Raw genomic sequence first — 24,467 nt, forward strand, 5'->3', positions numbered from 1 at the left:
GCGAGTGTTTTCGCTGTAGTCGGGCGACATCACACAGAGGCTGAGTAATCTCGTTTGGATCCAATAAGTGTGTGTGAGGGGGAAAGCAAAAGGCGAGAGAGAGAGAGAGAGAGAGAGAGAGAGAGAGAGAGAGAGAGAGAGAGAGAGAGAAGGGGGGCTGGGGGAGGGAGGGAGGGTGGATTGATCTGAAATCTTTTTTTTTTTTTTTTTTTTTTACTTGGAGTGATTTCTGCGCTCTGCCGTGGAGCTTCAGAAGACAAACGAGCGGAGAAGAAACAAGCCGCGTTTACGCACCGCGCGCGCAAAAACGCGTTGTTAGTTTTTGCATCCAACGTTTTACGTGAATTTGTGAATGAAAGCGGCTGAGGAAGAGGAGGCGGCGCAGGTTAAGTGGACGCTGCATCCAGTGTACGGGTTGCCTTCTTTAATGCGCAAAAAAAGAGACGCGTTTTACCTCATCGACCGAAGCCCTTTCGTCGGGCAGACTTTTGCGCTGTTCTGGGGGGGAGCTGCAAACTTTCTTCATTTTAAAAAATAAATAAAAAGATCAGATTGCATTCTTTCCCCCTTCAAACATTTTGGAGGTGATGTCATCGGCCCGTGTTTTGGCTGCTGTTGCGCTGGAGCTCCAGAATTGAGTCCGGGAAATCAGGTGCAGGGAGCTGCTGTCGCGGGTGGCTGCGAGCGTGTGCCTCTCACCCCTCCGCCTTTCCTTCTGCTTTCCTTTCACTTTCCCCCCATCATCATTTCCCCGTCTCAGCAGCCATGACCGAGCACGCTCCACGGTACCCGGGGTCCAGCTCGCCGCCGCCGCGTCTTCATCGCTCCATCCCCGTCCAGGTGCTTTGCCTCCCGCGGCGCGTCATTTCGCCCGTGGCGGATCAGCATTGACACAGACTCTCTCGCGTGCGCATGCACTCCACGGAATTAATCAGTTTGAATCCTTATCTGTGGAAGGACATTTTCAGCAGGAAAAGTTACGGTCGGACTGCTTGGAAACCTTTTGCTGGCTGTCAGGAAAGTTTTTATGAGCGGAAACTGCGTATAGGTGTGGGTCGCGTTTGAACTTCGCTTCACCTGTTCGTCAGACTCCGGAGGATTCAGCTGCGCCCCGCCTCGCCCCGCCCCCTGCCCGTTACCGACCGCGGACCGCAGCCATCCATAACGGCGGTGGTGCGCTCACACCCCGCTGACCCCGAGCCGCCCGTTGACGGTGAAAAGATGCAGTCCACCGGCGCCAGCGGGAACGTCCGCCGACCCTGCATTCAAACGGATTAAACAAACCGGACAGACGTGAAGCCGTGACCCGGAGAGCCGTTTCTCAAGCGCGCACGGAGCCACACGGACGCGGAGGAAGCGATGTGGGCCTTTCTCTCCACGGTGGCTGTCTTGTAAGTCATTTCTGAATGACCTCATGCAGAATGAGTTGTAATGCGTAAATTATTAATGCTGCTTTCAAAAAAGCTCAATTACCACAGTCTGTGTGCCACACGCTTCACTTGACATGACAAACTCCAAGTCTTGCATACATAATGATCTCATGACATCACACTTCTGGGTTACCATGGACACAGATGTCAATCACACCCAGCTCAGGTAAGGCCCATCCAATGAAAACAGCTCCAAAGGTGTGTCTGCCACTCTCCCTATTTTCCTTTCTTTTTTTCTTTTTTCTTTTATTGTGCACACATGGCAGTCATCTTGAGATGGTTATCATTCCTTTCCCAACCTGCGGATGGGACCAAAGGGCCTCTGATAATCCATATCCCGAAAGGCAGACGGAGCGCCTGTCTGGTCCCGAGCTCTCCAAATTACTAATAATAACGCCCAAGGATGGTTGTTGAAGCAGGCACAGAGCTGGCACCTTATCTGCTGTCTGGAAAGAGCAGTGGCCATGTGACCTTCTCCGACAGGAAACTGCCGTTTAGAGACAGAAAAACATCAAACAGAGCTTTAACATTCTCAGACAGTTGTGCAGAATCAGCCAGGAATTGTGGAAGTGAGACTAGAATCATGTTTGCTTAGCATGTGCGCTTGTTCTCAAGGTTGGTGTCGTTACAAACGGATTCACCGTCTAATGATAAAATGCACCGTATTTGAGGTGGTTTCAGTTCAGGGTCTGTAGAAACAGAAGACAGCAGGCACAGATGTGTTGAAGTCTCGTTCGCCTGTGAAAGCGAGCGGCGTCAGGTGCGCTAGAGGTTATTTGTTTGAGATGAGGTGAAGATAAGTCAGTCACCATTTATCAGTTTCTTTCGAAGCTCTTCTCAGTGAAGCACCTGCGGTTTAGTGACTGGCTCAAGGCCGTAGAGATAAGCTGTAGACAGTGGAAGAAGACTTGATTAGTGCAACTCATGCATCAGGACGGAAATGTCCAAACCACATGCAGCTCTACAAGTAGAAAGATGAAATGCATGGAATTGTACCTGTTTACAAACCAGTCAAGCTTCACTATACACTGTAAAAGTTATTTTTAAAGTTTTATGGAGGGTGTTTTACAAGAAAATACTATTTCAGTCCTTCTACTAAGTTTCTTTGTAATCATTTTTCTAATAGCAAATCCTAGCCATTTTTTTCTATGCTGGTTGGTCCTGGTCTGGCAAAAGTGCTGCTGTTTTGTTCTGGTGAAACAAGTGACCAATGAAGTCTCACTCGCCAAGACTGATAAGAACATCAGAAGCAAAATAGGTTTAAAATGTTGAACCTGGCTTAAGTCTAGTCCCAGACTAAAATGCCTGTTTAAGCTGTCTTCAAATGAAAGCAACTTGCATTGACAAATCTTAAAATGAATCAGCCATTGTTTTGTTTGAAGATGCATACCAGTAATGTTTTTTTTTCTTAGGCACATTTATAAAAGCTACTTTTGAGGCCTAAGCCTGGCTTAATCTAAGCCCTGTCTGTGAAACCGGGCCTAAGAGGAGTAAAAATCTAGGAAACATATCATCATATCAGGGCTGATCCAGTGACCTTGAGTGAGTGCTGCAGAAACCGAGGCTTTTACAGTGACATATCTTACATGCAACGGTGCACAAACGGGACTTTCTGTTCCTGTAGATCTTTCAGAGAACACCACTGGAACATTAATCTTAAGACTCGCAGCACCTACAGCCCTGACTGCATTTCTCTTTCCTTCCCTGTGCTGCTATATTGTTTAAAGTTGGCCAGCGGTGTAAATTGTGCTTGAAGGGTGTGCAGGGTGATTTGGGATACAACTCCACCTCGCTGCGCTCAACTCTACACACGAACGCCTTCAGGAATCATTCTGTCTCAGGTTTGATGATGTCATCACCTTGCTTGTTTTGGCCGCCGACAATAGCGCTCAGTAGAGTAAAGCTCGCAGCTACTTTCTTTCTTTCTTTCTCCTTCTCTTTCCCCATTCCCCCCACCTTTCTCTCTCTCTCTCTCTCTCTCTCTGGCAGGCCGCAGGCTCGTTGCGGTTTGGGAGGGATACGGAGAATCCGAGGTTGCAGCTGAAGTAGTTTTTTTTTTTCTCTTTCTCCCCTCACTCTCTCCCTCTCTCTCTCTCGGTGAAGCACTACTGTTTTAACAGCTGAGAGTTCTTACGGGACCCAGAGCCAGTCTCACCTGCGCAGCCAGGGTTTGGCAGCAACACCAACCTTACAGGCACAGATCCGAAGCCAATGTGTGCTGATCTGCAGCCAGCATGCTCAGATCTCGCATGTGCAAATCTGCACACCGTGCGGCCCGTGTGCAGTGTGCATGCATGACCTCTGCTGCCTATTAGAGAAACACAACACATGCACGCTAATGCACATCAGTCAAATGTACAGTATGTGTGTATAGTATACGCATACAAGCATCCGAGCTCAGTAAAGCACTAAATATTCCTAATACACTCAATAGCATTAATAAGACCTTGCTTATTAATGACCCAATAAGCACAGAAAATGGAAAATACTATAGGCTTATTACTTATGTATATCAGCTATTGTACAAACACACAAAACTGTTTAAAGGTTTGGGGTCAGTAAGATCTTTTTATTTTTTTAATAATACTTTTATTCAGCAAGGATGCATTAAAATGATCAAAAGTGACAGTAAAGACATTTATAATGTTACAAAATATGCTGTTCTTTTGAACTTTCTATTCATCAAGGAATCCTGAATATAATTGAATTATGGTTTCAAACAAAGCAGCACAACTGTTTTCAACATTGATAATAATCAGAAATGTTTCTTGAGCAGCAAAATCAGCATATTAGAATGATTTCTGAAGGATCATGTGACACTGAAGACTGGAGTATTGATGCTGAATATTCAGCTTTGATCACAGGAATAAATTACATATTACAATATATTCACATAGAAAACAGCTAGTTTGAATTGTAATAATATTTCACAATATTACTGTTTAACTGTATTCTTTTGATCAAATAAATGCAGGCTTCGTGAGGCTTTTTCAAAAACATTTTAAAAATCTCAACCCCTCTCAATCCCTTGAACGCTTAGTTCCTTAGTTTGTGTATACAGCTTCATACATATTAACATCAGAAATGCAGACAGCATAAATCAGTGCACACAGGTGGAGAGGAGCTGTTTATGTGAGCAGGTGCACACACACATAAACACACATGAGAACCTGGTCAGCACATGCACATCTGGTCAGTGATGATGCCGAGGTGTGTGGCCGATCGGTGATCTCAGGAATGAAGGGTCAAAGAGCAGGTGTGTGTCGGTCAGACAGGTGAAGCCTGTGCCATTCGGTGACGCACCGTTTAGCAACATGATACACAGAGTGTCTCTGTTCCATTTACATTGGTAATGTGTTGCTGAGGAAACTTCACAAACACACGTGAGCTTGTGAGCATATTGGGCCAGCATGAGTGGAGGTGAAGAAAAGGGCCGTCTCGATCCGTTCTGGAGAGCTTTCCCGTGCTTTTACATTTTCCTACAGCTTCATTTAAACATCTTCAGCCAGTGGAGGAGTTTAGTAATAGAGAAAAAAAAAATGTGTGTGTGCAGTGACAGCTGCGCTTCATGACTTGTTTTATGTGCTGTAGAAACACCAGGAAATGATAGAACAGAATGACAGATCAAATCCAAGAATTGGATTGGTTTGAATCGCTTTGAACACCCTGAAGATAATTCAGCATAAAGGGGTTTTGCTGGTTAGTATGGCCCTCATTGTAACTATACTATCTATATGCAAAAACAAAACAAAAAAAACATCTTAAGTAGCTAACTTTTTCCCCTAATCACTTTAGAGCCACAAGAAAATCTAATAACATCAAATTATGAATAAATCCCTTATAAACAAAAGATAAGGTCAAAGGTTAAAGGGGTCATGTCATATATAAATGGTAAGTTATGCATTACTCACATTTCATGATAGTCACCATTGAAGAGTCTGGAACTACACTCACCTAAAGGATTATTAGGAACACCATACTAATACTGTGTTTGACCCCCTTTCACCTTCAGAACTGCCTTAATTCTACGTGGCATTGATTCAACAAGGTGCTGAAAGCATTCTTTAGAAATGTTGGCCCATATTGATAGGATAGCATCTTGCAGTTGATGGAGATTTGTGGGATGCACATCCAGGGCACGAAGCTCCCGTTCCACCACATCCCAAAGATGCTCTATTGGGTTGAGATCTGGTGACTGTGGGGGCCATTTTAGTACAGTGAACTCATTGTCATGTTCAAGAAACCAATTTGAAATGATTCGAGCTTTGTGACATGGTGCATTATCCTGCTGGAAGTAGCCATCAGAGGATGGGTACATGGTGGTCATAAAGGGATGGACATGGTCAGAAACAATGCTCAGGTAGGCCGTGGCATTTAAACGATGCCCAATTGGCACTAAGGGGCCTAAAGTGTGCCAAGAAAACATCCCCCACACCATTACACCACCACCACCAGCCTGCACAGTGGTAACAAGGCATGATGGATCCATGTTCTCATTCTGTTTACGCCAAATTCTGACTCTACCATCTGAATGTCTCAACAGAAATCGAGACTCATCAGACCAGGCAACATTTTTCCAGTCTTCAACTGTCCAATTTTGGTGAGCTCGTGCAAATTGTAGCCTCTTTTTCCTATTTGTAGTGGAGATGAGTGGTACCCGGTGGGGTCTTCTGCTGTTGTAGCCCATCCGCCTCAAGGTTGTGCGTGTTGTGGCTTCACAAATGCTTTGCTGCATACCTCGGTTGTAACGAGTGGTTATTTCAGTCAAAGTTGCTCTTCTATCAGCTTGAATCAGTCGGCCCATTCTCCTCTGACCTCTAGCATCAACAAGGCATTTTCGCCCACAGGACTGCCGCATACTGGATGTTTTTCCCTTTTCACACCATTCTTTGTAAACCCTAGAAATGGTGGTGCGTGAAAATTCCAGTAACTGAGCAGATTGTGAAATACTCAGACCGGCCCGTCTGGCACCAACAACCATGCCACGCTCAAAATTGCTTAAATCACCTTTCTTTCCCATTCTGACATTCAGTTTGGAGTTCAGGAGATTGTCTTGACCAGGACCACACCCCTAAATGCATTGAAGCAACTGCCATGTGATTGGTTGATTAGATAATTGCATTAATGAGAAATTGAACAGGTGTTCCTAGTAATCCTTTAGGTGAGTGTATATGCGCATCTTCATTGCAAAAAATTTTTCTTCCTCAGTATTTTCGTCTCGTTTTCCAGTACAAATATATAAACATTTACTTGAGATGCACTATGACTTGAAAGCATATTAGCCAATAGGGAAAGAATTAAAGTCTTGTTTAGGGTCTATGAGCGGGTAAATGCATGGGATTTTTCAGATCTTTTGATTTAATGGACGAAATAAGCTCGCACAATTTACATATGAACGCGACCGGAGATGCGGAGAGCACGCGGAGAGCGTCAGCTTTCGTTTCTGCTCTGACAGACGCAAGACCAGCCGAACACCGTGAGTGTGTGTTAGAAATCAGTAATGGTGAGAGAACATTGAGCTTGGTACATTTTTGTCTTCAAACCAAACTTGTGTCTTCAGCCGACAGTTTAAATCCCGTCTGGCTAGAGCTCTTCCCATAATGTTCACGCGTTAGGTCAGTATAGGCGGAGAGTTGATGGTCTTCTGTGGCTGTTCGAACACATTCGACCACATGAGCGTTTACACTACTAAAGCAATCCGGGCGAATGCGCTTTCCACTACCTCTGGAAGTAGACGGAAGCTCAAAATGTTTTAGACCCCATTTACACCTGTATTTAGCGTCGTCCACTAGTGATCCAATCGACCAAAACACATCTTAATACCAGGTGTAAACAGTGCCATTGATTCAGGTCTTGTGAGGTCAAAGGTTAAAGTGGACATATTGTGGAAAACATGATTTCCCTTGTCCTTTGGAATAAGAGTTTGCTGTACTAGGCAAACACACTCCATTCACAATGGAAACGAAGCTGTAAAACGACTTGTTTAGAAATCATCGTTATTATGACAGTTATGACATTTACACATCAAAGCCAATTTTCGGAGCAAATCGCCAACTATTCAGCAACTGAGCCTACCGTAATGAAGGACAGCGTGAACACAGATAACAGGGAACGTTCTCAGAATGTTCTGGCAAGGTTCTCTCAATGTTATGAACAAATGTTCTTCCAGTAACATCAAGACAACATTCATTCAGTTATCTGGTCTCTAATAATGTTCTCAAAAGTAAAAAGAAATGTGCAGATTTTTTTTCATTTATACATCGTCATAAAAGCTTTTACCTTCACGTATGCAATGTTCCTCCAGACAAGTAAACAATCATCAGACAGACTGTTACTGTACATCATGTGTGGGTAGTTGCCAAGCGTGCAACAACAGTGAACATGGGAAATGTGGTTTTTGTACACTGTGCTGCTATTATAGGGTGTGTGTTCCTGTGGTTTGCTGTTTATTGTAGGGAGTGTTTAGCTGATGTGAACAACACATTTGAATGGGAATGAATGGGAATGAAATGTCACAGTGTGTGTGTGTGTGTGTGTTTTAAGAACATTTTAAAGAAATGCTCCGATTCAAAACAAGTTAAGTTCAATGAACAGCATTTCTGTTCGTTTTTACTGTTGAATATATCCTCCACACTACAGCATGTCAAGTCAAGTATATTTGTATAGCGCTTTTCAGAAATGTGTATTGTTCCAAAGTAGCTTTACGGAGAATCATGATGTCAATGTGTATAATATCTTAATGCCATGTACATGTAATCACATTTAGTAGATTACAACTGGGCGATAAAATAGTTTACATTTACGACAATACACGTAATCAAGCAGTTGAGATTTGCTGTGTGGTATATATCGCTTTACGTGAGTGTATATACAACTTTATATAGAGAGCTGTGCCAAAATATAGTGTAATTTTTGCGATGATATAAACAATCAAGCAGTTGAGATTTTCAGAACATTCAGAAATAACCTTTTAACTTAATGGAAATATTTGCAGAGATGTCGATCTGAAATAATTAAATAAAACAAGCATTTAAAAATAAAGAACATTACATAATCACAGTAGTCCATATGCCTTTCTGTACTAAATTATACTATATATATATATCTTCTGAAGCATATGAAGCTTTGTGTGAGGAATAAACTACAATTTCATTCAAAATTAACCGATAAGCCTTTTTTTTTTTTTTTTATCTCAACAGCGTTCATTCACACCACTTTTACTGTAAGGAAAACAGTAATAATAATAAAAAAAAAACAGGCAGACGTTTCTAGGACACTGTTAAAAAATATTTCTTCGAAGTTGTAAATAAAACAAAAATGACTGAAGTATATGTCTTACGAGAAAATACAATTTCAGTCTTTCTACAACAAAATTTCACAATGTGTTACTTGCCGTTTCTTTGTCATTATTTGTGAAATTTACTTGCAATTTTTGAGTAAAAATCATTCCTACCGCCAATTTTGGGCGAGTAAATCACAAAGTTTTGGGTGACCTATTCCATCAACTTGCATTCCTTTAATTGTGTGGTTTTGTCATGTTATGAGTGCATGTGTACATTAAGTGTGTGTTGACAGGCATGATGGAGAGAGCGTGTACATGTGTGTGTCTGTCTCATTGCAGCTGTCAGCTGGTGAGACGCTTCCTTCTTCTCTCACATATCTCTTCATAGCTGAGGCAGTGTGGGGGAGTCTTTCATTCTCTACTTCCAGACAGGGAAACAAGAGAGAGGAAGGGAGAGAAAGAGCAAGGGATTTAAAACGACAAGATGAGAAACACTCTCTCAATTCCTTTCATATCTCCTCCATTCCTGTCTTTTTTTTTTTTCCCCTCCGGCATGTTTTCCTCTGTTTTCGGCGTCTCCACTGACCCTGGTGGTGATTTCATTTTGCGGGGTGAATTTTTGGGATGTAAACAAGCGACGGGCCGCAGCTGAATCATCCAGAATAAATCAAAAACTACCGTCTTATCGCGATCAGAGTAATATTAATGTCGCAAAGAGCCGCAACCTAGCCGCAATTCTCACTAATCATAACGTCAGACAGAGGAAACCTCATTGACTGGGAATCTGGTGGAGTGGGCTCACTGATGCGCCGTTACATCAGAGGTCAGAGGGCATTTCTGGAATCGAGTGTGTCAATAGAGTCGATGGAATCGTGTTGCTTTTGAAACCATGTAAGAAATCATAAGCCTTCTTTTTCGGCTGTCTCTGAATAAGCACACATGTGACTAAGACGTCTGTTAAAAGATGAGACGTGTCATTTCTGAATCACCAAAATAATCATGAAAAAGACAAGTTTTCAAACCATTGGTTGGACAAACAGCCATGTTATGAAAACAACACAGCGTTAGCCTATGAATGGCCTACTTATAATTTACATAGAATTTGCATTCAAAAGGCAACGTTTTAGCATTCACTCTCTTCCAGATGAATATATACAGTATATATCTAATAAACATCCAGGCAAAATGTGCATTCTATCTGAGATTGGTAAAGACCTTTTATACCCTAAACCAGTGGTTCTCAATTCCAGTCCTCGGGACCCCTTGCTCTGCACAGTTTGTATGTCTCTCTTATCTGACACACAATGAGCTGATGATCTGGTTCAGGTGTGTTAAATAAGGGAGACATACAAAATGTGCAGAGCAGCGGGTCCCGAGGACTGGAACTGAAACCAACCCTCACACTAACCACTAAGAGAAGCACACTTACAGCCAATTTATGAGCATACCTGCTGTCGTTTGCTTAAAAGCCAACTATGAGTGAGGAGATTTTTGACTAGCGTCAACAAAGCATTTTGGCCTCACAAGTATAGCAAAACTTGTACACACACCCACACGCTCATGATCTCAGACATTCAGTCATGGGGAGGTCGCGGGGTCACTGGCGAGACGATAAGGAGGAAGTGATGTGTTCCGCTTTTTCTCTCTCCGTTCACACCCACCGTCGCCTTCTCAATGAGTGACATCACAGTGACCACACCCACACCACCCAGAGAGAGAGAGCGATATCTGATTCACTGTTTTCACGAAACATTTGCCAAGAAGGACACAGGGAGGGAAAGACTGAGAAATGTGTGCACAAGCTGTGTGAGAGAGAGAGAAAATAAAGAGAATATGAAGGTGAAACACAACCAGTGTCATTTTATTTTAATATCGCTGATATCCTATTATAGTTTTTGATATAGATGTCTTTTTTTTTTTTGTCATATTTATTTTTGGTAACACTACTATTTATAATGCATTATAAAAGTGTTATTAATGCATTAATTATGCCTTGTAATGTACCTTACAATGCAATGTATGATCTCAAGAGTAATTGTAACCACAGTTATGATACATTTGATTATAATTCTTCACTGAACACGCTTAATTTATAATGCATTAAAACACATGGCTAGCAACCAACTTCAGATGTGCAGGGAATGTACGTTATGAATAACTTTATAATGCATTATAAATTAAAGGCTTTTAGTAAAGTGTTAATATATTTTTTAAATGCCTATATAGGTTTTAAGTTCATGTCATGATTTTTTGTTTTATGGTTTCAGTTTTAGTAAACGAGAACAACCCTGCATTAAACAAACACATTCAGAGATACAGTAACATTACACATTACGCTTCCCATACCGCTGTGCAACAGACATTTGTTTTGTTACTTTAAGTGATCAAACTCAAGGTTTTCACCTGGTGGATGATAAAACAGCTGAGAAAATCCCACAGACTTACACTGAGCCATATCTAGAGACCAGAAGATTACAGAGCAAACCAAATCAATGTGCTAAAACCATCCAACTATATAGCAAAACCTTAGTATCATGACAGTGAGTTCTGCATGGGAAAATGCCAATTTGCACATTAAACTGGTATTGAAGAATGCATTTTAACATCCCAAACATGACACATGTGGCATCAGAACTTCTAAAATCTGTTCGCAAAACACATCAAACTGAAGCTCTACCTCTTGTGTTGAGCAGGTGTTGACCAGCATCATGTAGACTTCATGAGCTCAGCAACAGTCCACAGTCCTGCATGTGTTTGTTTTAAAGTCTCTACATAAAGAAAAATCACAATGGAGATTCTCATTAACCCTGTAAAGCTTGACATGAAATAATTGACAGAAAAATAAAAAAAAATTCTTTAAATGGAAGAGTTTACTGAACATTTTGACAAAATGTGTTTTTTTGTTGAGTATCATATTTGATACATCAGGTTTTTGTGGTTCATATAGTCTGATATAATGAGAATATATATGCAATACAATGATGACTGCGAGATGAACAAATAAACCTTCCTTAAAGCCTGATGGATCATATTTGATACTCACATTTTAACACTTGTATGTATGGTTAATCAAGTTGTTTCTGTCCAGCAAGTGTTCATCTTGAAATATTACTAACAATATAAGTTATTCTTACATTTACTTTATAAAATTCAGTAAGGATTTCACAGCAAAAAGACACGTGAACCACGACCTGAAGGAGGACGTTTGTACAATTATGAACTATCAGTCAGATGACAGATGGCACGTAGACAGGTTTTTTAGAAAGTGTTGATCATGTTGATGATTTAGAGGATTTGCAGTAGGTTAATATCTTCAGAGCAGACAAATAAATAAAAGAAATGAGAGATCTTTGTTGCTTCTCAAATGTTTCCCATTGGTCTCACATGTATTTACTGCCAGATCTCAATATGATCTCAATATAAAATCATGATCAAATGCTTTTATACTCTTACTCTGTGACATTTGACAACTATTGAGTCATTTGTATCTGGTCTTATTTCTAAGCAATTTTAGTGTTCACATCAATGGGAAGCTCTTCAGGACTCAGTTTAACAGTTCATTCTGTTCTCCTTTCCAACAGCACTGTGTTTAATTCATTATGATAAACCATTTTAAACTCTGAAACAAAAACATCTAATTGCATTTGAAGGAGAAGCATGTAATTTCTGCAAAAAGCAATTGCAAAAATAATGTTTCCAAACAGGTTTCCAGAACAGATCGTCCTTACAAGTCGATACAGAATGTGTCAAAGCTTCTTCACAGGATTGCAAAATTCATTAAGGTTCTTTATTGGCATTGATGGTTCCATGTAGAACCGATTACACGTTTGGTTCCATTCCATTGTACAAAAGGTTCTTTATTGTGGAAAAAGGTTCTTTAGATTTGTTTTAATGTCCTTCACACTAAGACAAACATGGTTCTTTTAAGAACTGTTCATTGAAAGGTTCTTTCAGGAACCAAACACGGTTCTTCTATGGAAAAAACCCTCTTTTTTATTTTTAAGACTGCATTATGAAATGATTGACAGTTTCAGCTGTAACGCAGCTCTACAGAAGACATTGGTCGTTATTCAGCTCAATGTTGATTCAATTTAGTTCAACGACGCTTCATTGGTTGATCCGAAGTTGAAGCTCAAACAATCAGTCTCACAGTTTTACGCTGCGAATGGTTTACTTATAGTTGTCTCTACATATTTAGCTGGGATAGGAGAAAGTGTTTTTACATCAGAAAAAATACACACTTCAAGCGTATTTGAGCAGAAGTGAAACCTGTTCCTCCACTGGTTTCTAAAGTTTGGAGTTTGCAGAGGCGTTAGTCCCGTAGGGGCCTGTGGTCTCCTCTCTGGCTGTCATAACACCGGACTTTTCACACTGACTTATGTTGAGCAGACGCGCTGATCCGTCCTGCAGGCCTGTTCGATTTCAAAGTCACAGTCCCCTGCCAGAAACGGGCCTGTGGTGATGGAGAACTTTACCGTGGGCCGTGCAGCGCTGCCCTCATCCACTCGCTCTTATACGCTTAAAATCTTACTCACACCCACGGACGTCCAAGTTTCCATGAAAATCTGAGTTATGCTTCAAATGTCAGGTTTTTCCCTTTTCCAACAACATGTGGAGATTAAACCAAGAAGGGAAAGTAGCAGAAAATCAGCATGAAATGCAAATTCATCTATTTTCTAAATGCATGCTATAGATCTTATTGTTAACAATGGACCTTTTTCACATTTCCCAGGGTTCTTAGAAGCTGAAGTCACAACATATAACTTCTCTCCACCTTATTTGTAACGTAATCGGACATTTGGTCATTTGTAATGTGCGAGTCCTCCTGTGTCATTCGTTTCCAGTTATTCTTCCTGTACAAAGACAGTCCATTATGCTGCTTTATATTGCAAACTGGTATTTGTCATCACATCATTGGTTTGTAGAGCAAACATTTTTGCTCACTGTTCTAGCTATTTCCCTATAGCTTCTAATGAATCTGATATCTCGCATAAGGTGTTTTTATTTTTTTATTTGATAAGTAGCAGCATAATAAGTGGGATAAACAAACTCTAGGATATAAGACCCGAGTCAAGGTTTATTTTGTGATAATGAGCATGATCTGACTGTACATTAGCCTTTACATAGACTTCAAGCCCTTGAGATGTTAATTATAACATCCCTTTCCCTGTGGATCTGCTCCGTCAGCAGGGCTTTGGGATGCAGGGTGGATTTGTTTTTGTTACCATGGTAGCACTCACCTGACCTTGCTCTCTCTCTCTCTCTCTCTCTCTCTCTCTCTCTCCTCAGGTATATCCAGATGATGCTGGTCATGTGTAATCCTCTACAGGTGAGTTAACCTGCTCAACATCAAACAAAATGGACTGTTTAATACACATTCCTGGTCTTATTGTGCACAATTTATCAGTAAATGTTATTTCAAATATGTTTGTGATAATAATCATACATTTTCATTAATTTGCTAACACTTGATACGAACTTTACAACTTCGAAAATCGTTTTGTATAGTGTAGCTAACATTTTCTCAGCATTTAATAATCTTTGTTAACGAAAGGCATTAAAAATACAATTCTTCATTGTTTGTTCACAGTGCATTAAATAACGGTAACAACTTTTGGTCTTAAAGTAAATGTTGAAATAAACATTAAGATCAACAAATGCTGTAGAAGTATTGTTCATCGTTTACAGTAGTTAACTAATGTTAACAAATGAAACCTTATTATAGTCATCAAAGTCATATAGTCATTGTTTTAGGCTTCTGTTGTACAGTAGGTAATGCAGCCAACAACACACACTAAGTCATTTAGTACTGGTTAACATTAATGAAAAGTTTATGTAATAATCAATAAATCAAATATCGATAAATGTGAAAAACAAAAATTGTTACCGCTGGTATAAGATGCTCTGGAGGCTGAATTTGACCGGTGGTGTTTCAAATCATCCACAGTCCACTGCAGACTCACATTCTGATATGAAATGCCTGCGTTAACAATAAACACAATAAAGTCAAACTATAGGCCATTACCATGGTGCTTTTTTTGTTTTTACAATGATTTCACTACAGAAAAATGTCAGATTAAGAAGGGAAGAAAGAGTGGATGAGGATGTGTGTGGTCTGTTGCCTGCAGGTGTTTGGAGTGGATGGAGTGAACTTTAGTGTGCACGTGGAGAACCAGACTCGTGCACGAGACGCCATGAGCCGGCGACATCATCGCGTGTACCAGCTATACAGCCGCACGAGTGGCAAACACGTCCAGGTGCTCGGACGCAAGATCAGCGCCCGCGGAGAGGACGGAGACAAATATGGTAACAACACACACACACACATGTATGTCTCACTCTTTTAGCAAACTCACATGAGAAAGACAGACCACACACACAGACACAGACACACACACACACAGGAAACAGGAAAAGTAAAAGACAAAGACTCAGCTACTGCTGATACAGTGATTTACAGACAGGGAGAGAGAAAAAGACGCCAATGAATTCTGTTTTCTTGTAGGTTTTTGTTGAAATTCCAAGAGAAACATCTCTTAAAGGTTCAGTATGGTTCTATATAGAACCCTAGTGTTCTAGACTCAATTTAAAAGAACACTTTATGCCAAAAAGGTTCCAAATAAGGAGAAATGTCTTACATTACTGCATTATACTTTTTAATGTTTAACAGGTTGTTTACATTTTTCTAGTGATAAAGTGTGTTTACATGCTGTTTAATACATAAAAAGTTTATCAAAATGAATTAAAACTAAATGAATTCATTAACATTAAATCCAGAAACAGTCTGATGATGGAACCTCTAAAAGGTTCTGTATGAAGCGGCTGAAAGCACCTTTTATGATTCTATACAGAGCCTTTTCTTCTAAGAGTGTATGTGATGTACATCGTTGCAGTAATATAAAACTACTCATATCGTAAGTTTTAGTTTTATCAACAAGCCCGAATTCCCACTTGTTTCAATTCTAATATCTACCAAACAATTGCACATTTTTTTGTTTTCAAAATTGTGAATTTTGAGTTGAAATAAATGTAATTGTGGCCATCAGCCGCCCCGACCTCCACATATCATTATCGGCTACTGAAAAACCTGTCAGTCGACCACTATCCTCTCCCCCATCCATCTATTCATCCATCCCCCTCTCCTCCTCTCAATGGTCTCGGATGTGTTTCAGAAGCACATTTAAAGGGCAAGGAAGTTGAAAATGGTTATCTGTGCTCAAATCGAGCAACGGGCCTGTTTCATTCATGGATGAATCTCACAAAAACATCAAAAAGCCACAGAAATAATAATTAAAAAAAAAAGACTGTTTCAGAAAATGTAGCATGTTTCCCCCTCAAATTCTCTTTTTTGTAATTTCATTACAAGACTTTAATAAATGTAGCAGTTGTAGCAAATGTTACTTAATAAATAACAAAAGAAACATGAACAAAAAAAATCTTTCACGTTTAAGTATAACGTGTATATACCGGTATATATATATATATATATATTGTTTCCAAAGCAACATTTCTCATTTTTCTTTAGTTTAAATTAATGTACTAAAATAACTGAAAATAAAACAAGAATTAATAAAACTGTTGACAAAAAACAATAACTAATAAAAATGTCAAAAACACACAAGTTACTCAAGCAAACTAAAATTTGAATGAAATATACAAAAATAAAAATAAAGTATCTAAATGACACTAAAATAACACTGTACTGTAAGTATTTTTATGTATTACAATACACTAATAATGTAATACAGCATTATTTTTAAGACAGTCTAAATGAAATGTAATACAGCAAATATTAACCATTATTTATAAATGCTTTAAATGTAAATAATTTATTATAGTTTTTTTTTCTTCCCCCAAACGCAGCTGAATGAGAAAATGGACTGAAATGGACTTAATTCTCACTAAATTAATGTCAAAATTCTTAATTGTCCTAAAACATGTTTCATTTTAATTAAAATATAATTTTACTCATTTCTCCTGAGTAAATAAATGTCCTTGACGTGATCTTGACAGGTTTTTGTGAGATTCGCCCTCATAATGCTTTAATTATTTTATTGTGAAAATATTGTTCTGAGAGCTTCCGGGTTTTTATGATCGACTCTCCTCATCAGGAAATAAAGGGAAGAGAAAGACAGGGAGATGGGAAGGGGGATGAGGATGAATGTATTTACACAGCGAGTGAGGGATGTCTGGATGAGGAGAGATTGGAGGACGACAAAGAGGTTATTGATCTCCAGTGACCCCTGCGCTCATAAAGGTCACGCAAGGAGCCATTTCAGAGCTTCAACTGCCATATCCTGAAACACACACACACACACACACACACACACACACACACACACACACACACAGGCTGAATGACCTCAGTGAAATAAAGCGTGAAATGGAGGTTTTTAAAATCAAGTGACAGAGAGGCAATGTTCAGAAGAGCATAGTACAACACGTGCCGTGCATTATGAATATTGTCTGGAATATGCATGGAAATCTCGATCACCCACCACTGCCAACATGTATCCCATAATGCATTACAATGAACCGGAAGTGAAGCCAATTTTTTAACACCTTTGTCTTGACTCATTATTTGATCAGATAGCAGAAAGTTAAAACGTGTGAAAAAAAACGTTGTAAACTGGATGTCAAATAAAAAAAACATGCAATGTAATGAAGTCATGTGACAACAGTGTAGCACTATATACAATATTGTTGCATATCTCATATCTTTTATCAAAATGCTTTAAATCAAATTAAGGTAAAACAGCTAAAATTATATTCATTAGTTTTGTTTCTTAAATACACCAAGAAAAAATCTGTATAGAAACGGAAAATATTCTGGTATTGTTGCATTTGTAGTAGGCACAGTATACAATGCAGTTAGCAGCATGCTAGCATGTCATTTCAAACATAGAAATAATAAGAAAAGACTGACAAGCATGAGTGTGATGGTTATCTATACCTCTGTCAACCGCTGATGTCAATTATACTGAGCTTTTTATTTATTTTGGTTTAAATCAGGTTATCAATCTTGGTCATTAATAGTGCCAGTCAAGGCAGCTGCTGAAACAGAGCCATCACATCAGATTATAAACCTTAATTATTTACGTCACTGCAAAACCAGAGCTCACCGTGATATTTTAGTAACGTCTGTCTGTCTCTCTGCCTGTCTCTTCACAAGCCCAGCTCGTAGTGGAGGCAGACACCTTCGGCAGCCAGGTGCGAATCCGAGGGAAGGAGACCAATTATTACCTGTGTATGAACCGCAGGGGAAAGCTCGTAGGCAAGGTGAAACACACTTCCTTCACGTTGTTTCCTTCCTGTATTGAAACAGAAGTTAAAACATAAGCCTTGTCACTTTGTATATGTATATTGTATATTCTGTTTCTACATTTACGTGCATTTCCTTTAACACACAATGCAATATGTAACTCACAAACTCACAAGATGGAAAAGACCACGTTCACACAGCAGCAGAATACGGGTGTCAGTCCTGTATTTGAGTCCTAATGTTATGTTCGCACATAGGCCACGTTCACACAGCAACAGTTATTTACGGGAGTGACAACCGCATTCTATAAGCAAACTCACACCAGTACATTTTCAGGACTCATAACCGCATTCTCGGAAAACCCGCGCTGTGTGAACGGAACCAGACTGGGGCTGCGTTTCCCAATGGTTCTACGATCTGGCTTGCGGCACTTTCAGGAAGCGCAGCGTCATACGGTGAACGTGTTTTCACCAACTACCACATGTTCCTGGATCAACATCTTTGTTGATCCTGGAACAACTTTCCAATCAACCAATCAGATTTGAGGGACAAGTTTACAGTTTATGTCAAGTTTAGGCTTAGAACCAGGGTGAAGTGCTTCAACATCAGTGTTATTTACCTATCATTTCCCTCTGATTTTAGGGAAAAGTTATGGGCAGGGTTAGGTTTAGGGGTAGGACAAAATTTTGACAAAATATGTTGATCCAGGACCATGTCTTACCTGGCAAAATCATACAGTGGGAGAAAGCTGTTCTGCGCTGCACAAATGCAGGTTTTCGTGTGTGGTATTCAGTAACTTAAAAGTGATTTTCAGTTTTATTGAGGTCGCCATCTTTGATATTACTTAGAGAATACGGGCTTGACTCCTGTTCATACACACAGTATTCGAGACGCTACTGTAAGTTGCTGTGTGAACGAGACATTTCGTGACTCAGATCTGTAAGTAAATGGGTTGTCAAATCCCCAAAACTGACAGTGTTAAAGGTATGAGTGCATCTAAGGATGTGTTCACACTTGGCATGTTTGGTTGGATTAAAACGACCCCTGGTTTGATTGCTCTGTTAATGCGGTTCATTTGAATAAGTGTGAACGCTGCCATCTGAACCAAACAAGCGGACCGAGAGCCCTGAAAAGATGGTCCAATCAAATCAACTCTGGTGCGGTTCTAATGAAATATGAACGCAACACGGACCAAAGACATGTAAACAAACCAAAAATGGGACATGATGTCAGAAGAAGCAACTCGAAAAAGGACATCTGCCCTAAGCATACCTATTTTTTCTCATCATAATCGTGATGTTGCCCATCACAGTTCGGTTCAGGCGTCAGAACCGCGTCTCCTCGCAGCAGATCTTCGTTTGTGTGTGACGGAGGGATTCCTGCCGCTGTTTTGACTCCTTTACACATTTTCTCTCTTCTTCACGAGTTCAGCTGGTCAAAATACCATCATATGTAGGCTACACACATACAGCGAGCGCATTTAGCCCAGAACACAGCATTGTTTTGAATGTTCCTACGTGGAATCAAAAAGGTTGAGAACCCACTAATATAGATGATCAACAAACATGGATATTTGTGACTATTAGTCCAAGTTTGGGGTTTTTAAATGCATTAAACATATAATGTTCATGGTCAAGCTAACACACTCTCTTTGTTTGTGTATGTTTGTCTCCATATGTGTGTATGGACTTTTCTCTCTTCCCCAGAAGGCCAGCAATCGTAGCGCAGACTGTGTCTTCATAGAGAAGGTTCTGGAAAACAACTACACAGCGCTAATGTCAGCACGCTACACAGGGTGGTACGTGGGCTTCACCAAAAGAGGGCGCCCTCGCCGTGGTCCGCACACGCTTCCCAACCAGCAGGACGTCCACTTCATGAAGCGCTTCCCGCCCGGAGAGCAGCCGGACTTAACGCCGTTCCGCTTCACCACCGTCAGCAAGAGGAGCAAGAGGGTGCGTGCCGCGCGCCCACGTTAACGCGCACGCCAATATCCCACTGCTAACGTTTACATGAGGACTAGGAATAAACAAAAAGACAGTCCTACTCCACAGTCCAGTGAAAATGACACTGCTAATGCAAAGCAGGACCGTCTTGTCTTTGTTTGACCAGACAATGCCATGGCATCACTTTATATTCCACTGGGTTGGACCTCTACAACCCAAATAATAAATACTAGCTAATTTACACCAGAGCTGTGGTTTACGACAGCTCACTTCTGACACGGAGATGACTAACCAAAGCAAACACAAGCAAACGGCCGGCCCAGCGCTCGGGCGGAGGAAGCGTTAAGGCTGCACATCCAATGAAGACACGCAACAAAACACAACCACGTTGGCCTGTAGATGCTGATCGTGTTGCAATTTTCCTAAGACAAGACTTGGACGTGATCCCGCCTAAGGGAGAGGAGCAGATATACCTGAAGAATGAATGAAAAGAAAGAAAGAAAGACATGGACATCCAAGAGAGAAACAGATAAGAGAAAGGCTACTGTTGTACGGGAGTGCTCCTTGGATAAGACCTGACTTAAAGGACATGGTTAGCCAAAAATGAAAACTTAGGCATCATTTACTCGCCTCATGTCACTCTAAACTTGTGTGTCTCTCGTTTATAGTGATCATGTTCGTCAAGCTCTCGAAAGCACAAAAAAACACCATAACAATGATCCATCCTATTCCAGGTCATTCGAAAGTTATTATTAACTATGAATGTTTTATTATTATAACTTAAATTCATAGGTCTTGTCCATACAACAACAGCTCATCAGACAATTATAACTTAAAGTTGCAATGAAACGATTAATCTTCCGTATTGCGAGTACATTCATGAAAGTCATGGAAATTAATAAATATTTCTATAATGAAAACCTTTTTATAGTTATATCGAGCGCTAAAATATTGAATTATCTGAAACAAGTAGCATCAAATTCTGTATTGTGATGTACATCTTAGATTATTGTTGATTGGACGCTGAGATGTGGGCGTGGCTCTCAAAAGTGAGCTTGCAGGGGCGGAGTTTAAGCACACTAAATAATTGGAGAATCCTGCTGAGAAGACTGTCGTTTCACCGGAAGATCTAGCTATGGTTTTTGATGAAACATTACGAGGCTAAAAAAAATAAACCTATACATGGGTGAATTGTTCACAGATAGGGTGCAATTTCATTTCATGGCTTGCACAAATCATCATATGACTTCAGATATGTAAAGATAGTGCACAAGGACCACAGTTATAGCGTTTTGTTTCTTTTTGGAGCCTGAGAGACGTGGTCACTATGAACTGTTGAAATGTGAGGCGAGGAAATAATGACAGAATATTCCTTTTTGGCTGAACTATTCATTTAAAGCTAATGAACGAATGAATGTAATGCCGTATAAGTGTGTGTGATGGCGTATTTCAGGTTGCATTAAAGACCATGAGGGATATAATCATACGTGACTTATAACAAAAGAAGGCCATTGCTGGATGGACGGAATTTACCAGAACTGGAATGTAAAAGACAATAATGAGGAAACTCTCTCAAAGCTGCACCAAATACAAACTTAAACGACCAAAGACAAATGGTGACCAATGACAGTGACAACCTGAACGGCGAGGACAGCGGGATGGGGTGGGTCGTCACGAAATGACACGAGGAGCAACGTTCCTGTTTGGATTCCATGTGGAATGCTGCTACTGGGAAATATAACGGAGAACCAAAGTCTTATACCAGCTTATTAAAGGAAAAACATTACAAAACCTTTTCTAAATATAAATATATATATAAATATATATAAAGATTAATGCTGACTAAGTGATATTACTTTGACTGCTACTATCATTGTTGTTACTATAAAAGAATTTCACTTATTTATTTTATCTCTGTGTACGGCAAAAACCTTTCCAAAGCCAGTAAACTCTACAGAAACGTGTCCGTGTTTCAAAACATCCATGTTGTGCGAGTCATCATTATCATCAAACAGCTGACGAAGAACCTTATGGTTAGCACCAGCATTTTCTCACTGTATTTACCTTTGTTAGTCCATGTTGTTCGTGATCCGAACAAACCCCAAACCAACAACAGTGCATATAAATGTATTTATATGTATATACACACACATGATATATTACATGTGGACCTGTTGCTTATAATTAAAGCAGTGAAAACACACACACACACACACACACACACACACTCTACTGTCACTAACAACCTGTAATCCCGGCAGTCTCAGTCAGCGGGAAAAGCAAAGGATTCCGAGAGAAACAGACTGTTCTGGAGGCGAAGTGGTGGAAAGATTTGTCGGCCAAACCCAGAGGAAGGTGTATGGTAATGCTGGAGGAGGAAAGAATGCTAAATATGTGCGTGAGAACACAGGGGTGACCTGAGACCTGCAGGAATTATGGGAAAAAAACATATCCCACCGACCCACAGGAAGCACACACACCCTCCATCTCTCTCTCTCTCTCTCTCTCTCTCACACTCACACACACACATACGGTCCATTAGAGCCAGACACGCAGAGGTCACGCTCACACATATTCATACACACCCGCGGTATGACACACACCGAACACGTCTGACACACAACACACCCTCAACCAGATGGACGCACAGACACACTCATATAACAGCTTCAGACACAGCGCTAATATATGCTGTTATATGCAGCAAATTACTGGCGAAAAACAGGTGAATCACAAAAACATGTCCAGGTCATATTTCACACAAAAAATCTGAAAGAAAGAAACTAAGAGCATTGTGTCATGATGATAATTAAGGACATTTTATAATTAATTCTATAAATCACCCATTGCCAATGCAAAATAAATTAAAAAACAACAATACTACTACTAATAAAGTACTTCCACATCATAAGTGCACATTTATAGTGCTAAATTGAATTTATACTGATTTAATAATAATAATAAGATTATCATAGTAAACATCTAATAAGTTATTCGATTTTTTAAAAACTTTATGGTAATACATTTTTTTGAAAATACAAAGAAAATGGTTCCAAAAAATGCACATAATAATAATAATAATAATAATTACTATAATTATAAATAAATAATTATATAACTAAATAATATAAATAAATAAAATATAGCTATTATTATCAATATTAAATATTTATACAAGTTGTATTACAGTGACTACAATTTAATATTTTTTCACTTTATGGTTTTACAAGAAAAATGTAATAATAACTGTTGGTGGTGGTGGTATTATGTTATTATTACATGATGCTAAATATAATTTCTTGTTTTTAACCTTTGATGTTTGCTGGGGTGAAATTTGGCCTCGGCATTCGTTCACAAGACTCCAACAAACACACACAAACCTCTTCTGTAACATCCAGCCACGAATATTCACTAGAAGGCCACTAATATCCCAGTGTACAGACTGAATCCAGGTCATATTGCTCTGCAGTGAATAACCACAGCTCCATCACACACATACACACACTTTTCAGCACAGCAAACCACAACGACATTGACACGCCGCAGCCAGACCCACAATGTGAAACAACGACCGGCTTTAAACATTAAGTGTTCCTTCTCTCTCGCCGATACCACAAACAAATTACTCCTGACACACATCCTCTCTTTCCAATCCGTAAAAGCACAATAAAACTCTCCAAAGACAAATGCCCTTTCTGAAGATGTATTTGGTTGAAATGGGCTGAATCGACTTGCACAACTCAACATTCCCAGACAAACATTCTCATGTTGGCCGCTGGCTTTAAAACGCTCTGCGAGCCAGAGGAATTGTTTGAAATGGGGGAGAGTCTCTGAGGTGAGCCAGGAACCGCTAACAGGTGCAGCGCGGCCGGCCCACGTTTGGGATTGTCTGTGTTTGTTCGGGAATGTTAGGGAAAAGTTGATGGCCACAGTTTAAGGCTGATTCAGACCTCTTCTGAACCTGCCTGTGCTATTTTGTGCTCTCTTGGTACTGATCTGTTGTGAATTGTATGCATGTATATAATAATAATAATAAAAATAATAATTATTGATATTATTATTATTTCTAAAACTTTGCTTAATTTACATCATGATAAATATAATGTCTTACCTTTAGTGATGATAATAATAATATTATTAATAATAATAATTGTTATTATTATTATATCCAGCACTTTAACCAGATTCAGACCTATACATAATGACAATAATTATTATAATTATTTCTACAAATTTGCTTAATTTACTTGCTGAGAGATATCATTTTAATATATATAATTTTTATATTTATTTTTACGTTTGATGATTAATAATTATTAGTGTTGTTGTTGTTATATTCAGACAAGTGCTTTAACCAGATTCAGACCTCTTCTGAACCTGCATGTGCTAGTTTGTTCTCTCTTCTTGCTGGTTTTGTTGTTAATTTTTCCAATCTATTCTGGACGAGTTACATTTATGCATTTAAATGCTCTAGTTTGCCAAGGAAAATCCATTGAGGACATATTAACATTTCCAAGCATAAGTCCACACAGGGGTGAAGGTGGTTGGCA

General features: G+C 39.7%; 1 protein-coding gene across 1 annotated transcript; it reads left to right on the forward strand.

Moving 5' to 3' along the window:
• The first annotated feature begins 251 nt into the window (after positions 1-251).
• fgf18a (fibroblast growth factor 18a) lies at positions 252-20,433 on the forward strand. The gene is made up of 5 exons (XM_084430277.1): positions 252-1,391; positions 14,002-14,041; positions 14,841-15,018; positions 17,885-17,991; positions 19,681-20,433. The coding sequence occupies exons 1-5, from the start codon at positions 1,360-1,362 to the stop codon at positions 19,948-19,950; spliced, it is 627 nt and encodes a 208-aa protein (XP_084286403.1). The 5' UTR covers positions 252-1,359; the 3' UTR covers positions 19,951-20,433.
• The last annotated feature ends 4,034 nt before the right edge of the window (positions 20,434-24,467 follow it).

This window comes from Rutilus rutilus (assembly GCF_951802725.1).
Source record: "Rutilus rutilus genome assembly, chromosome: 14".
Lineage (NCBI taxonomy): Eukaryota > Metazoa > Chordata > Actinopteri > Cypriniformes > Leuciscidae > Rutilus > Rutilus rutilus.

Coding starts and splice junctions, on each gene's coding strand:
- fgf18a (XM_084430277.1), top strand. CDS start 1,360: ATGTGGGCCTTTCTCTCCACGGTGGCTGTCTT. Junction 1,392..14,001: donor CTCTCCACGGTGGCTGTCTT/GTAAGTCATTTC, acceptor CTCTCTCCTCAG/GTATATCCAGATGATGCTGG. Junction 17,992..19,680: donor GGGGAAAGCTCGTAGGCAAG/GTGAAACACACT, acceptor TCTCTTCCCCAG/AAGGCCAGCAATCGTAGCGC.